Source organism: Panthera leo, chromosome B3 (assembly GCF_018350215.1).
Source record: "Panthera leo isolate Ple1 chromosome B3, P.leo_Ple1_pat1.1, whole genome shotgun sequence".
Classification (NCBI taxonomy): domain Eukaryota; kingdom Metazoa; phylum Chordata; class Mammalia; order Carnivora; family Felidae; genus Panthera; species Panthera leo.
The window spans coordinates 114,254,322-114,270,693 of NC_056684.1; the positions used below are offsets into that span (position 1 = coordinate 114,254,322).

Below are 16,372 nucleotides of genomic sequence, written 5' to 3' on the forward strand. Positions count from 1 at the left end.
GAGTGAGAGAGAGACAGAGCATGAGCAGGGGAGGGGCAGAGACAGAGGGGGAGACACAGAATCTGAAGCCGGCTCCAGGCTCTGAGCTGTCAACACAGAGCTCGATGTGGGGCTCGAACTCAAGGACCACGAGATCATGACCTGAGCTGAGGTCGGATGCTTAACCGACTGAGCCACCCAGGTGCCCCCAAAACACAACTTCCTGTTGCTAACATGTTAAATGTGGCTAGATATGACTCCTCTAGGGGCAAGGTTCATGAGAAAAGGAGGGATGAGCAGGTTCTTCTCCAAGCCCAGTGAAAAGTTTAGTTCAAGAGACTGCTGAGGGTAGGGCCCTGCGGTGGCTCAGTCCATTAAGCATCTGAGTCTTGATTTCGGCTCAGGTCATGATCACACAGTTCATGAATTCAAGCCCCACGTCAGATTCTGTGCTGAAAGTGTGGAGCCTGCTTGGGATTCTTTCTCCCCCTCTCTCTCTCTGCCCTTCCCCTCCTCATTCTCTCTCCCTCAAAATAAATAAACATTAAAAAAAAAAAGGCTGCTGAGGAAAAAGATGCAGTTCAATTCTTATTTAAACATCATCAAAATGGAAAACAATTAAGTAGCAAGTGTTCTGATCTACATAGGTGACCATGACAAGCCTGATGTAGCAGCTCTAAGCCTTCTTCTCTTTGTGATATTGTACTAAATTAAGAAATTTGTCAGGGGTGCCCGGGTGGCTCAGTCAGTTAAGCGTCCGACTTCGGCTCAGATCAGGATCTCATGGTTCCTTGGTTTGAGCCCCATGTTAGGCTCTGTGCTGATAGCTCAGAGCCTGGAGCTTGCTTCGGATTCTGTGTCTCCCTCTCTTTTTGCCTCTCTCCTGCTCATGCTTGGTCTCTCTCTCTCTCAAAAACAAATAATAAACATTAAAAAAATTAAAAAAAAAAAAAATTTGTCCATCTACCAAGAAAATCTATACAGACAGAGACCTAAAATTGCTACTCAAGGGTTCTCCACACTCTCTAATCTGGCTTCCAAGACCTTCTGGGCCCATCTCTTGCTAACCTTCCTGCCTTATATCTTAGATCTCTCTTCTTGTGCACTTCATTTTGGCCAAACAGGATCATTTTCTGAACAGGTCCTACACTTCACTGTTTCTGAGTATTATTTCTTAGTATAATGCCTGGAACACTGTAGGTGATCAATAAATATTTACTGATTCAATGAAATAATTAACTACCCATTCCCTCTACTTAGAATGTTCCTGGTATCTTATTCTTCTTCCTTTTACAGTCTTTATTCTTCAAAATCTAGTTCAAATATTTCCTGCCTGAGGTTACCACAGACGGGAAAACTCTCTTTCCCCCAGAGCATTTTGTTTATATCTCTTATGTAGGTATTGCATTTTTTCATTATCTTTATTTCTTGTCTCTCCTACTGGGTCATCAATTCCTGGGGGACCTGCGTTACCTTTTTTTTTCCTTTATGTTCCCCATAGGCCCTAGCACAAATGGCATACACAGGTATATCATAAATGTCACAAGTATCATAACTGAATAAATGAATACTGGTCTTTGAGGGAAAAAAATGTCAGCATTTGTCCTATCTTGCCCCTCTGTGTTTAAATACAAAACAAACCCCCTTGTTTGCTCAGTGTGGACATTCAGGGAGTTAGAAAACTGTTATGGGTGAGAAGAGGTTGGCCCTGACAGCAGGGATTCTACTCTGAGTTAAAAAGGCAGCAGTAAAGGACAAGGGAGAAGGTGAAGTGGAGAGAAAAAAGAGCTCAGACTGGGCTAAAACATTATGCTCTTGGGGCCATTGGTCCTCTCAGAAATAGCAAGCAGGAAAGTGACACTTATTAAAATAGTCAGAAATTGTCAGGCACAGGTAATTCACAAGGCACTCCTGGATGGCAAGTCACTGTTAGCATCCTTACTTGACAGATGGGAAACAGACTCAAATAACTATTCAAGGGCACCAGTTGTGTTGACTTAAGGTTTCAAATGGCTAATCAGGCCTCTTGGTAGGGCAGCATTCAGACCCCATGGGAACCTGGAAGCAGTGAGTTCCATAGTTAAGTCTGGATAACCTCCCAGAGAAAACATTTTCTTCTCTTTCTCCTCTGAGAACTTGGCTAGTTTCCAAACATGACCTTTAGGGTAAGGCCTCCAGTTGACTAAACAATAAATGGGGAGACTAAGTACAGAAGCATCCCAGAGTACATAGCCAAACAGGAATCTCTCTTCTAAAGGAGATGTCCAAGCTGGGCTCTGAGAAAGAGAATGACGTCACCAGGCCGAGAGAGGACATGCTACTGTGCCAACCCATTAGTCATCGGCCAAAGGAGAAGAGAAAGCAATTCAAGGGACAGAGCCAACTCCACAACTGCTCAGTGAAGGACTCTTAAGATGACCACCTCTAGCAGGGGCCTCTGGCTGCCTGCTGCCTTCCACCAGCATGGGAGTGTGACAGGACATTGGGAAGAACAAGAAACAGGGCTCTATCCTAACTACCGCTAATCAGCTGTGTAATTAACCCCAGATGGGTAGTTTATCATTTAAATCTCATCATCTATAAAAAGAAAAAGTCCATAAAAATGATCCAGAAGTCCTGCTCCAGGTCTGTGGAAAAATATGTGCAATCATGAAAGTCAGTCCTGATCCATAGGACCAACAAAACTTAAATAAAGGAAGTTGGATTAAGGATAAATAAAAATACGACCCATACTCCAACATTACATTTCTGACAACTTCCCTTGCTCAGATATAACTTGAATAGTTAAAGAAAAAGAAAAGGAAAGGGAAAAAGAGAGGGAGGGAGGGAGGAAAAAAGGAAGGAAGGAGGAAAGAAGAGAAGAAAATGAAAACTGGTTTTCAATGTCATTTTAGGATAAAATATGAGGAGTTTTATCTTTTGGGGGGATTATCATCCATCCTTACTTAAAAATCAAGTTATCAATGAGTCCTGAAGAATTTATCATTTGCCTCAAACCTTCATTTTCTCCAATGTGGAAAAGGGTTACTAACTACTGGAATGTGAGTGATGTCCTTCTGTGGACACAGGCCAGGCTTGGTCTCTTGGTTGCAGGTTCCAAATACATTCCTTGGCTGGGTTCAGTTCATTGAGTCGATGTGCAACTAATGCAAGTGTTTAGCTTCAATCACAACCACATGCAGTGGTTTTTGATATGTTCTGAGACAATTTAGCTATGGTTCTGGCAGTCACTTAGTTATGTCTGTGCCATATTAGCATAGCAATTAATGCAAAGTGCACCCGAGTAACTGAGGGGACAGTGGCTTCCAGATGAGGCTTGGAAAACAGAACTCATCAGACTCCAGATCAAAAGCTATTGGCAACGTAGTGGCATACAAATGGCATCTAGTTTCAAAGCCTGGTGACTATTTTTAAAAGAGGTCCTGAAAGGAGGGTTTTAAACCACTCTTTTTAATATCAATTTTTCAGTATTCTGTAGCATGTGAAAATAATCGAGAGGTTTTTAAAAGTAATCTGTGCCCAACGTGGGGCTTGAACTCACAAACCCAAGATCAAAAGTCGTATGCTCTACTGACTGAGCCAGCCAAGTGCCCCAAAATAATTGAGAATTTTGATAGACCTTTAGTATGTTTAGATATGAGGTCCTATATATATTGTTCTAGTTTCTTCCCATTATGAATTGTAATAATTTGTTTAAAACAGTTAGAAGGGAAAGATGCCTCACCTTGATAATCTTTTCTACGCCAGAAGAGCAGATCATGTAGGTGTGAGGGTTAAATCGGACCTGGTTAACAATAGACCGATGCCCTTTCAGCACCATGAAGGCTCCGTTGACCACCCTACCAATGCCACCTGGGAAGACAGAAGGAAACAAAAATCAAATGATGAAATGGAGCAAAGTAAAGAGGTTCCAGTAATGGCAGACAAACAGTTCTGAACTGGAGCCAAGATTTTTTATTAACTATGCCACCAGCAGAATGCTTAATCTTACAGATAAAGTTGCTATGGAAAGAGGGAAGATGAAACATTCTCTCAGCATATGTGCTCTTACCAAGAGCCTTTATTTAGCCTGTAAGCATTGCCCACGCCCACCCCCTGCAATTCCATTGTCAATGAAGCCACAGGCACTTAAAACATTTCTCAAGTTTTTGATCCCCAAGATAGAACCCAAGTGTTACCTTAGAAAAGGCCAGTCATGAGCAAAATGAGACTGAACTACTTGGGAACAACAGTTAGGCAGCTGAGCCAGGGACATGCAGAACCAGAAGCATATAATTACTTAAATGCACAGAAAAATCTCTCATCTACTTGCCCTCAATTTCTATGATGAAGGTAGCAAACAAAACAAACATATGAAAACCACGGGGAAAATAATGGAAAAAATCCTTTTATTACCCTGATAATGGGGAGAGTTAGGGATAAAGAAAGGAGATCTGGGCCACTTCCCTAATAGGAAGGGCCCAAGTACTAAGAATGTGAATTAGAGTAAGGGCCTTAAAACCGTCACATATGTATTAAAATCAAGAGGCCACTAATAGAAAGCTGTATTTTAAGGACCGTCCTGTAGGCTTTCTTCTTCAGTGACTGAGAAAAGCACCAGAGGCCTGGAACATATAACACAGATGAAGATGTCATCATTTATACACTTGAAATAATCTCAAAGGTTCAACTTCACTGGTAAGGGCATCACACACAACATACACATCCATGTTCTGAACAAGGTCGCTTCTGAGCAACCATCAACAGCTTAGTACACATAAGCCAACCTGTGTCCCCAGCCAACTGGCAAAATGTGATGCGTTCAGACACAAACAAATAAGTATCTGTTTATCTAAGCAATGAATACCATCTTAGCCCCTACCAGGAGCTTGGCACCACTAGGGCACAAAGTATCAATCAGTAGGCAGTCTTGGCTTCACATACCTCCACCCCACTCCCAACTCCACCTTGTTTAAACATTCATTCCAGACATTTCTCATCTCAGTGTCCTAGAGGGACAATGACTAGGAACAATATCCCTTCTCCAGACATAATCTGGTTCTGGAGAAGGTGTCTTCTTCTGCTTTTGGCCTCCTGACACAATTCCTCTTGTGACTCATGGAAGATATCCCTCTTTATTGCCATGTACATATATATCTTTTTTATGACAGTGAGAGTTTTCAGACTGCATTGATCTGTTCCTTGGTAGTGCCCACTTAACTAGCACTAGGTGCTTATTCTACTTGGTAAGTGACAAAAACGTCCTTTGCCTAATTTTCCCACCATAGTTGACATTATTAATGTTTGAATTATCCAGGATGTATAATATACTTAAAGTTATCCATATCTCAACCCAACATCATCAAGTTTGCTAATAAACCTTGGAGAGTGACTAGACCATAGAATAAATGTGTTTTCATGGATCAGGAAAGGTTAAGCACTAAAGTAGGCTGCCATGATGGGAATCCCTAGGCAGCCTGAGTGTACTGGGTTCCTAGACTGGGGTGGGAGGAGGGGAAGGTAACTTGAGCCTAATCAAAATAAAAATAAACTTGAGAAAATTAAGGACAAGAGATCCATGGGAATCTAAACCAGTCGTCTCAACATAGGGATCTTACCACCCCCCAAAGATTTCCCTTGGATTTTTTTTTTTTTTCTTAATATAAGGTTGATTCAAAAAGTAGCATTCCCATTCATGGTTTTCTTCTGAATTCTACTCATACCTGTGCTGGGGTAGTCACTTAGCAAAGAATCTTTGGGCTAAACCTAGTACTGATCTCTTATTTAATCCTACTGCCTCCAAAAAAAGTAATTTAAATGACTCAGAGAATGTGAGTGATTTCTTCCTAACCATACAGCTAGTAAATGGCAGAGTCAGGATATGAACCAGAGCCTGTTTGGCTGTAACACCCAATATCCTTTCCACTGTAACAGTGGCCTTTAAGAGATGAAAGGATTTGAATAGGGATGGAGTCTGAAGCTCATAAAATCTTTCTAAATCTTTCTGGCAGTTATCATATGGGTTGGTTTTTTTTTTTTATAAGTCATCAACTTAAGAAAGGGGAAGGGGTAGACTCTATCCAATGGCATCCTGAGTACAAGCTCCATAGTATCACCACAAGACATTGCCAACACTGAATAGTTCATGAAAGTAGAACTGGCTCTCTTGTGTACCTAGAACTGGGGGCGCAATGCCTGAACCAAAAAGTACCTGCTTAGTAAGCACTTGTTGAATGGACAGTGTTTCAGGAGACGGCAATTCTAGAATAAATACCACCAAAGGAGGACAGATAGAGGATCTCATGTCTTAAAGAATCAACTACCACAGAACTAAATTTTATCAACCAAACTGATCTTAATCTGTTAAAGGTTATTTGGAATACAATTACAGTAACTTTTGGACTTGCAGAATAAGTGAAAGGGTACCCACATCTGTAAATTGAGACCATGGGAAAACTTTCTATTGCTCTTCCATGCTATGTGACCTCATCTGATTTCTCTTCTTGGCAGCAATTTTTTTTAAGTTTATTTATTTATTTTGAGAGAAACACATATATCGCAAGTAGGGGAAGGGTAGAGAGAGAGGCAGACAGAATCCCAAGCAGGCTCCACACTCCTGACATGGGGGCTCAAACTCACAAAACTGTAAGATCCTGACCTGAGCTGAAACCAAGAGTCAGATGCTTAACCGACTGAGCCACCCAGGCACGCCAGCAATTTTAATACAGATCTTCTCTCCTTCTTCCCACCCAAACTGATACCTAGGAAATCTGAAAAAGAGGAAATCCATAGAACCAAGAGACTGATGGTAAAAACAGGTACAGGAAGAATTACGGCTGCCATGTGTTTAAGGTATCCAAGGCTGTGTACTCAAAATCAGAAAAATGAATGGGTTTCAGGGAGGTTCTCGATAGTCCTCCTGGTTTCCAGGTTTGAATGATTGAATATAGCTGATAGTATATAGTTAGATACAATGATTTTTAGAGAATAAATTTTTATCATTCCTGGAGATTTGTATAAATAAGATTTCTTCATTCTGAAATGGCTACGGTCAAGATGCTACTATCAGTAAAAACTTGGGGTCTCCCCTCTCCATTACCTAGCCAGACCATGCCCATCGATAGCAGGATCAAGTTGGCAGGAGTCAGGCAGGGAATATTTTTTTCTAAGAACTACATAATCTACACACTCTCCCTTCAGGATCATTTCTAAGACTGTGGTGATGGGACTGGTGAGGGTCAACCTCACCCCATGAGCTGAGTCAAGACCTAATCACTAATAATGGATACCAATGAAAAAGCACATACCCGGGAAGAGCCACCTTACTCATTTTTGAGCTGTCATTTGTTTATACACTTCTGTACAAACCAATGATCATTGTGCTGGGCCATCTGCTCTGTCTGGCCCAACCAAACATGTTGGCATCATTTTGTAGGTTTTTTTTTTTTTTTTTTTTTTTTTTAAGTCAAGGCCAAAGTTGCTATATCTCCATCTTTCCTTTGGTTCAGAAGGGATGCCAGGGAGGTGAAGAAGGCTATAAATAGGCTTTACCTATTTTACTGCAAGAGTTTAGAAAAGAAAAGGAGTGGGCCTCTCATAAGATTCCAGTATCAGTAACTGACTATCTTAGCAAGATTCCAAGAAACACAAGGGACTCAGAGAAAATACCTTACTTAGAACCCTGATAAAGACCTTTCTAAAATGCCAAGGCCAAGCGTCCCTCCAGAGAAGACAAGGCGCTAAGTGTATAGGCCCTCATTCCCCCTTCCTTACCTATGCTCCTCTTCCTACAACATTCAGCCAGAGATTTGTCCCCTTAGGACTTTCAAGGGTCAGGACAACACTCCCATTTCTTGCCAACTTCAGTTACTTCTGTTTGTCAATTTTATTTGTTTCAACAAAATCCTCTAAGAATGACTATGCTTTCAACTCAAAAGGTAAAAGCAACCTGGTCAAGATTTCTTGATGCTTTAGTCTAACAGCAATTTATCAATCACATTGGGAAGAGGTCTTCAGTGGCACTTGGGGCTATAGAACAGGACACTTAAGTATTTTGTAATGAAATAAATCCCAAATCAACCTGGATAAAATACCAGTATTAATTTTCTTGTCAGAGTTTTTGGATTTTTTCCCCCTTCTATTAATTAATGGGTAGGACAAACACTTTTGTGAGGATGGGAAGGAGAAACAATGGGTAACACTGAGATTAGGGAAGGTGAAGTGTGAAAGTGGTAGTGAGGAACCAGGAACAAAGACCAGATGACTGTAAGGGGCTGATGGAAGATAAGAAATTAAGATGGCAGGAGATAAATTTGCATTTCCAAACAATAGAGTATTGACCCCCATGAACACAGTAAATATCTTTGATCTTCCAAGATTTATGCTGACATATCCAACATAGTAATAAGAGGATTGGACAGATAAGGACTCAACAGGGGCTCCTGGGTGGCTCAGTTGGTTAAGCTTCCGACTTCAGCTCAGGTCATAATCTCACGGTTCCTGGGTTTGAGCCCTGTGTCAGGCTCTGTGCTGACAGCTCAGAGCCTGGAGCCTGCTTCAGATTCTGTGTTTCCTTCTTTCTCTGCCCCTCCCCCACTTGCACTCTGTCTCTCAAAAATAAATAAAACGTTAAAAAAAAGGACTTAACAAATGGTTAAATTGAAACTAGTGGAGAATATTGTTTGCTTAAAAATTTTTTTTAGGTTTATTTATTTATTTTGAGAGAGAGCAAAAAAACACAGGCAGAGGAGGGGCAGAGAGAGAGAATCGGTTAAGCATCTGACTTCAGCTCAGGTCATGATCTCACGGTTCGTGAGTTTGAACCCTGCATGGGGCTCTGTGCTGACAGCTCAGAACCTGGATCCTGCTTTGAATCTGGTGTCTCCCCATCTCTCCGCCCCTCCCCTGTTCACGCTGTCTCTATCCTCTCAAAAATAAATGCTTAAAAATTTTTTTTAGGTTTTAATTATTTTTTTTTTTTTTTTTTTTCCCAGTAATCTCTATACCCATCATGGGGCTTCAACTCATGATCCAGAGATCAAGAGTTGCATGCTCTTCTGACTGAACCAGCCAGGTTCCCCAGGAAAATATTGTCGGTTTTTTGTCTGTTTTTAGTTTTTTCTTAAAGTCTTTATTTATTTTGAGAGGCAGAGACAGCACAAGTGGGGAGGGGCAAAGAGAGGGGGAGAAAATCCCAAGCAGGCTCTGCACTGACAGTGAGGCTTGAACTCACAAACTGTGAGATCATGACCTGAGCCGAAATCAAGAGTGGGACCCTCAACCAACTGAGCCACACAGGTGCCCTGAGAATACTGTTAAGAGTGGTATAAAAAAAACCCTCAATATTCAGGTAAAAATGACAGATTACAGTAAATGAAAAGCTTGTAGCATTTCATGTGATAACTTTATCTGGTAGGCTCTAGGTTGGAATATTAAACAAAATCCCGCAGAATGTACTGATAGGGCAAGACGATGAGCAAATACTTAAAGGAGTGGTACTATTTTGGGGGGGCAGGGGAGGAGAGAAGTTGAAAAATCAGGTAAGTGATCATTCAAATGATATAATGGAAATCAAATCTCTGGAATTACCTAGTCCTTTCCTAAGCAAGAAGACTTGGGCTTGGTGATAGTCACCAGAGAATCCAAAGGTTTCATTCAGTCCTCATCCTACGTATTCGACCTATCAGCAAGATCCAGCGTAGTTACCTCTCCTTTCTTCACTGCCTTCCTAGGATCACCGTCTCTTGGTTTTCCTGCTACTTCATTGGTCACTCCTTGTTGGTTTCCTTTTTGGCTTCTCTCGCTGACTTTTTTTTTTTTTAATGTTTATTTTTTTCACTGTTTATTTTTTTAATGTTCATTATTTATTTTTGAAAAAGAGAGACAGGGAGACAGAGCGTGAACGGGGAAGGGGCGGGGGGGGGGGGGGGGGGAGACACAGAATCTGAAGCAGGCTCCAGGCTCTGAGCTGTCAGCGCAGGGCTTGAACCCACGAACCATGATATCAAGACCTGAGCTGAAGTCGGATGCTTAGCTGACTGAGCCACCCAGGCGCCCCATCCTCTCCCTGACTTCTTAACACTTGAATGCCTTAGGGCTCGGCCTTTGCTCTCCTTCTTTTGACTAGGTATGCCCACCTGTTTGGTGATTTCTTCCAGTCTTATGGCTTTAAATACAACCTACATATGACCATAACTCAAATTTTTATCTCTAGTCCAGAACGTTCTCTCAAACTCTAGAATTTCATACCTCTATATCCAAACTGTTCAATATCTATCTCTACCTGGATGTTTAAGAGACATCTCAAATGCTACCTGCTTCCCCTCTTCCCCTGGCAAATCTATCAGGAAATCCTGATGCATTTCCCTTCAAAACCTCTATTACCTTGGCTCGAGCCACCATCACCAGTCACCTGTGTTATGTGAGACTCCTACTAGTCCTCACTCTTATCTTTGGCAGCCCCACTCCCACCATCTATCCTCAACTCAGCAGCTAGAGCGATGCCGTTAAAATAAGCTGGATTGTGTCACTCCTCTGCTCAGAATTCTCTAATGGCTCCCCCGTTTCACCCACAGTAACAGCCTATAGGGACACTCCCTGCGCCCCACTTACCTCTGTGACTTCAACCCCTACTATTCCCCCCTCCCTCACTCCGCTTCAACACATTGATTTCCTTGTTGTTTCTCAAACACACGAGGCACAGTTTCGCTTCAGAACTTTGCACTAGTTCTACCTAAAATACTCTTCCCCCAGATTTCTGCATGGCTAACTGCCTTACCACTTGGAAGTTTTGCTCAAACGGGATCTCCTCAAAGAGGTCTATACTGAACATCCTATCTAAAAAAAATTACATTTCCCTGCCCCCTCCATACCACTTCCTATCCTCCTTGTTCCACTCTATTTATTTTCCATAGCACTTCTAACTTTTTAGACATAATTTACTGTGTCTACTGTTTTTTTTTTAAGTTTATTTATTTAAGTAATCTCTACACTCAGTGTGGGGCTTAAACCCACGATCGCCAGATCAAGAGTTGCACGTTCCTCCGACTGAGCCAGGTGCCCCTACTGTGTCTACTGTTTATGGTTTGCTTCTCTTGGTAGAGTATAAGCTCCATGATGGCAGGGATCTTTTGTTCCTTTGCTGTATATCCCAACACTTTAGAACACTGCCCGTGTAGAGTAGGTTGTCAATAAACATTTGTCAAATGAATGAAAAGATGTGCCTGTGGAATATAAGTATACTGGACAAGACCTAATCTTTGTTAGTGGGCTCCATCACCCAATGTGTGGATTGTCAAGTGTTTCTCCATCTTCCCTTTGTCGGTGTTGGAGGTTTCTTTTACAGCAGTTGTACGATAGTAAGAATGGGGAAATAAAGGGGCTAACTCCTCCTTATGCTTCACAATCCTCTGAAATGCTAATTCCATGAAAACTTTACTGATCCTCCACATCTCTTCAAGACTCCCTTAATGATCTTTTCTATGGGCTTTGGAACCCACTTTTAAATTAAGTGTGTTCACACACACACCCTTTTCTCATCTTTCTCAGACTGGAAGTTCTTTGCAGCCAAGAAAGCATTTATTCTTTCAATCACCTGTAGTGCTTTGCATAATGTCTTATGTTCGGATAATTAGGAAGTGAACAAATTGAAGTAAATCCCCTCATCATCTTCTCTGGAACAAGCCTTGGAGGGGGAAGCCAAAGCTATTATTACCAAAATAATAATTTTGGGGAGTATCTGTTGAGGCAATTAATCTATTTCATTCCTGACACCACTAGTAGAATTAAGATGTTACTGCTCTGAGGGGCAAGGGACTACTTCTTTCCATGCTATAGCTAAAAGGGTTGTTCAAATAACCTCAGTAATTCCAAAAGGCCTGAGTGAACACTCCCTGAGTCCCTAAGTTTCAAACAAACCATAAGAAGTACAATCAGGGTCCTGACAATACAGAGAGCAGTGGCTGCCTCGTGGGGAGGCACCTAACCACCTAGGAGTTTAAAAACAGCCAGACGAGGACAGCCAGTGCTGTCAGAAAAGCTCCAAGAACCCCACAGACTGCAGCGCTTAACTGCTCAAAAAGTCAGTTTATACTAGTTCCTCTTTCATTGTCTGTACTTCCCATGCATTTGCAACCAACTACTCGTGACCAATTAAAACAGTTGTCTTCCAGCTACAAGGGAGGAAGAAGCAGATGCCCAGGCCTAACCCACTGAGAGTGAACGCATGTCTAGAAAAAGGAGGAGAGACAGAGCACGCACACATATGCAGGGCCTGTGAAAATGCACGTACAGCTGTTTCCAGCCTACATCCTTGGCCTGCTGGCCGTGGGGGTGGCTGCAGCAACTGGGCAGTGAAACTGCATGTTTTTCCCCTCTATTCAGGGAAAAATCTGTCATAGAACTTTCCCCCTCTTTAACTACTGATGAATCAAGAGCAACCCTCATGCAAGAACAACTCAAATGGCCATTCACAAGGGCACCAGAGGAAGGCAATGTCTTGGATTCTAAGGAGTTTCTCAGAGAAAAGTTAAAAGGGAGAAAGCTTTCTTCACGAGAAATATCATTATAGAGTAGCTATTGAATAACCCTCAACAATATCCCTAAGAAGGTAGATATTATTACTACGGTTGTACTGTTTATATTGCTAATATTCTTCCTTTACAGATGAAGAAGTAAGTTTGGCACGGTTAAACAATTTTTCCGAAGGCTAATCCAGAAGACAAATGGATCAGGTGTTCAAACACAGGCCTACCAACTCTATTACATTATGCTTCTTTCCATAAATAGTAAGGTCTTAGCATAGAGGCATATCTCAAGGGAAGCAACTCTATCTGTGAAAACCCTAAAGATCTTTACAACAAGAATTAGGGGAAAGGGAAGGAGAAAGTAATATGAAGATTTTCCAGAGACACCCACCTCCACCACATGTTGCCAAACTTCATTACTTCCATACCTAAGTTACTAGGGAGCTAGTATCTTAATATACATAGCAGTAACAATGTCTTACATTTGAAACGCATAGTTTTCAGAAAGCTCCCAAAACTGTTAAATCATTTCATGGGAGGAGAAGCATTTTTACAGAAGAAACTAACGCTCAGACAATTGCTGTAAGGTAACTCAATCAGCCAGTTAGTGGCAGCACTGGACTTGAATCCAGGTATGATTTTAAGCCTAATGCTTTTTCCAATACACCACACTGGCTCTATACATAACTGTTGGTCTGTTTATTTTAGCTTCAGAATGACCACGTAAAAAAGATGCTCTTCCTATGTACTTCAGAAGAGCAAAACATTCTGATGGGGCTGTTCTTTGCCACAGCAAAATTCCCAGTTCTACTCATTCCTCTAATTTTTAGAGAGATTTCTAGAAAATGAGTTATTTTTTTAATATGAAATTGTCAAATTGGTTTCCATACAATACCCAGTGCTCATCCCAAAAGGTGCCCTCCTCAATGCCCATCACCCACCCTACCCTCCCTCCCACCCCCCATCAACCCTCAGTTTGTTCTCAGTGAAAATGAGTTATTTGATATCAAGTAAAAAACAGCCTACTCTTGCCAGGTAGCTAGTTTTATGGTGGTATTAGGTCTTATATCTCAAAATGATTTCCTCAGCCTACTGGGAAGCCCTAAGCAGATTACTTAGCCAGTTTGTTAAATCAGTACCATTTATATAATAAATACATTTCAGCTCTTTGGAGTTTGGAACTGGAGTTCCCCCAGTGATTTTCAGTCTTTGTGAACAGGAGAGTGGAGAAGAAAAGGATGCCCTTGCTTTTGGCTCACACTCAGGACTGCTCTCCACTAGTTCTCTCAGCATTTGGCATGCCCTGCAAAGCATACAGTAGGCATGCGTTAAGTGCTGATGGCTTGTCTTATTAAGGCATATAAGCAAGGCAGTTTCCCCATATTAGCCTGCCTTAGTATCTTCTGTTCAAGTGGCAGGCAGGCATGCATAGAGTGAGTGAGCTCGGCCTCATCCATATTTTGTTTAAATCAAAGAGGCCATAGATTAAAGTAGGAATTTCCCCTCAGACTTTTTGTCATCTGAGCATTCAAAGCTAGAACCCAAAGGCTGCATCTACCTCATATACTATGCTTGGCTTGCCGAACACTGCTGAATGTTTTTAAAGTTACAAATTCATTGCTAACATTTAAATAGAGAGGTTACATATAAAAATGAGGGGTTCTAAATATCCCTGAAGCCAGGTTTAAGAGTAGGGCTCAAAACAGGAGGAGTTGAGAGCCTGTATAAAGAGGCAGTTATACCATTATGCTCCCCTCTGAGCACACATGGCCAGGAAACTGCCCATTCCCCACACAGGCAGAGACCTCAGAGACCTCGGGGTGGGATTAAATACAAACCTGTGTATAGATCTGTGAGAGCCATAGCTCTATTCTCCTATTTGGCTCTTAGAATCATGGCTTAACTACCAAGCAAATACCACTAGCTCAAAGATTCCCATTCGGGGAAAGTAGCTGATTTCAAGAGCAGAAAGTCAATAGAGAATGTCCAATATTGAAAATTCAAAGATATCAGGAGTTACAGGAAAAGAAAGGAACTGTTGTGTTTAAAAAAAAAAGAAAAAAGTTTTGTAATATTATTTGACTTAAAAATATATACCTGTATTATTTTGATTAAAAAGAAGTACTTACTTATAAAAATAGTGAAAGTTATGAAGAAAGAATAAAAAGAATAGAAAGGAAAAGGAAAGATATATGAACAAGGGAAAAGAAAAGAATGTGGGTGGGTTGTCAGAAGAGTGGCAGGAAGGCTGCATTCACTAAATGAGCCAAGGTTCCCAAAAAATAATGCAAAAAGGTGCTTACACACAAAGCAAGACAATGATCAAAGGGGCAGACTTATTGTGATAGACTGATGTTGAAGGGCAATACAGAGAAAACAAACCCCTCCGTTACCAGTTAGCGAATCCAACAAGAAAGGTAATCATAACGTCCTATTCTTCACTTGTGTACAAAGAAACCCAAGCATCAAGTAAAGGATGGGAATCCAGAGCCAACCACAGCCCATGTGGAAACCACAGAGTTCCTAGCCAACTCTAAGTATGAGCAGATCACGGGTTCTGGGGCCTCCAAAAACAGCTTGAGTGATGCCGAGTGTATTTCCTGAAACACCCGGTAGCACACTAAATATCAAGGAGCCAAGATTTTCCCTGGTCAGACTTCATCTGTTGAGCTTATTCAGTGAACCCTTAAACAGAGGTAGAACAAATCCAGAGGAGAGAAATCAGTATAGCAAAGAAAACAAACATCATCTCTTTGAAGAACTGCTAAACTAAACATGGGGGGTGCTATCTCTGGAGAAGATCTAGAAGAGCACATGAGTGCTACCTTCAAATGAGTAAAAAGCTATGAAGAGGAAGAAGGGCCATTCTCATTAAGCCAGCACTCAAGAAAGTACCAGGAAACAGAGTAAGACTTATGGAAGAACTTTCTAGTCACTGGCATTACCCTGGGGGAACAAGCACTTTATCATGATGGATATCCTGGCAGAGGTTTTAAGTTATTCCTCAATAAAAGTGTACTTAAATATATGTAAGTTATAACTCAAGAAAAAATGATTGTGGGGTTGGGTATGTGAACAGAAAATTTTATAGACCACTGATCTGGCCAAATATCCATGCAGTGTTCATGGGATGAATGCTGGGATCTCATGTTTTCATCTTTATTTAGTTGAGAAAATTATATTTCTATTGTGATTTATTCTTTGATTCATAAGTATTTATTAATTTTTCTTTTTTTCTTGAGGAATTAAAAAAATATCTAGAAAATAGCTCAAAAAGTGGAGATTCATAAAGTTGAACACCCTTTATAACCAACATCCAGGTCAAAACTTGGAATATTTTCTGGCCATTTTCATGCCCCATGTGCCTCATTCCAATTACAACCCTTTCCCACCCCCTTAATCAACTATTATCCTGATTGCTATATTAATCACCTCTCTGCATTGTTAATAATTTTATTCATCCAAGTGTGCATTTCTAAAACTTTAGTTTTGCCTGGTTTTTGTTTTATTTAATATGTCTTTTACATTTCTTAAACAATAGGTTTCCTCCTGTCCATCCGCTCTTTTTCTCATTAGAATGTATTTATTGGAGAAAACAGGCCATTTGACCTATCATTTCTGACAGTCTGGGTTTTGTGGATGGTATCCTCACACCATAGCACAATCTGCTCCTCTGTCCTCTGTGCTTCCTGCAAACTGAAAGCTGGATCCTGAAGTTTTATTCAGGGTTGTTTTATTTGGCAAGCCTATTAGTAGTATTGTACTCTTTTATCAGGAGGCACACAATGTCTAATTGCTTTTCTTTTTATGATGTTGGCACCTGTCAATGCTCAGTATATAGATGCATTAATTCATTGAAGCCTGTAAGTGATTACATTAAAATTCTATAA

The 16,372-nt window shown here is 41.0% G+C and overlaps 1 protein-coding gene across 3 annotated transcripts in view; it reads right to left on the bottom strand.

The window, feature by feature from the left end:
* Positions 1–16,372, bottom strand: part of DCAF5 (DDB1 and CUL4 associated factor 5) — a 104,148-nt gene that overhangs the window by 5,160 nt on the left and 82,616 nt on the right. For all 3 annotated transcript variants that reach the window (XM_042943600.1, XM_042943599.1, XM_042943602.1), the window contains exon 8: positions 3,704–3,831. In XM_042943600.1, the coding sequence (XP_042799534.1) occupies positions 3,704–3,831 (128 nt within the window). The remainder of the gene's footprint in view (positions 1–3,703; positions 3,832–16,372) is intronic.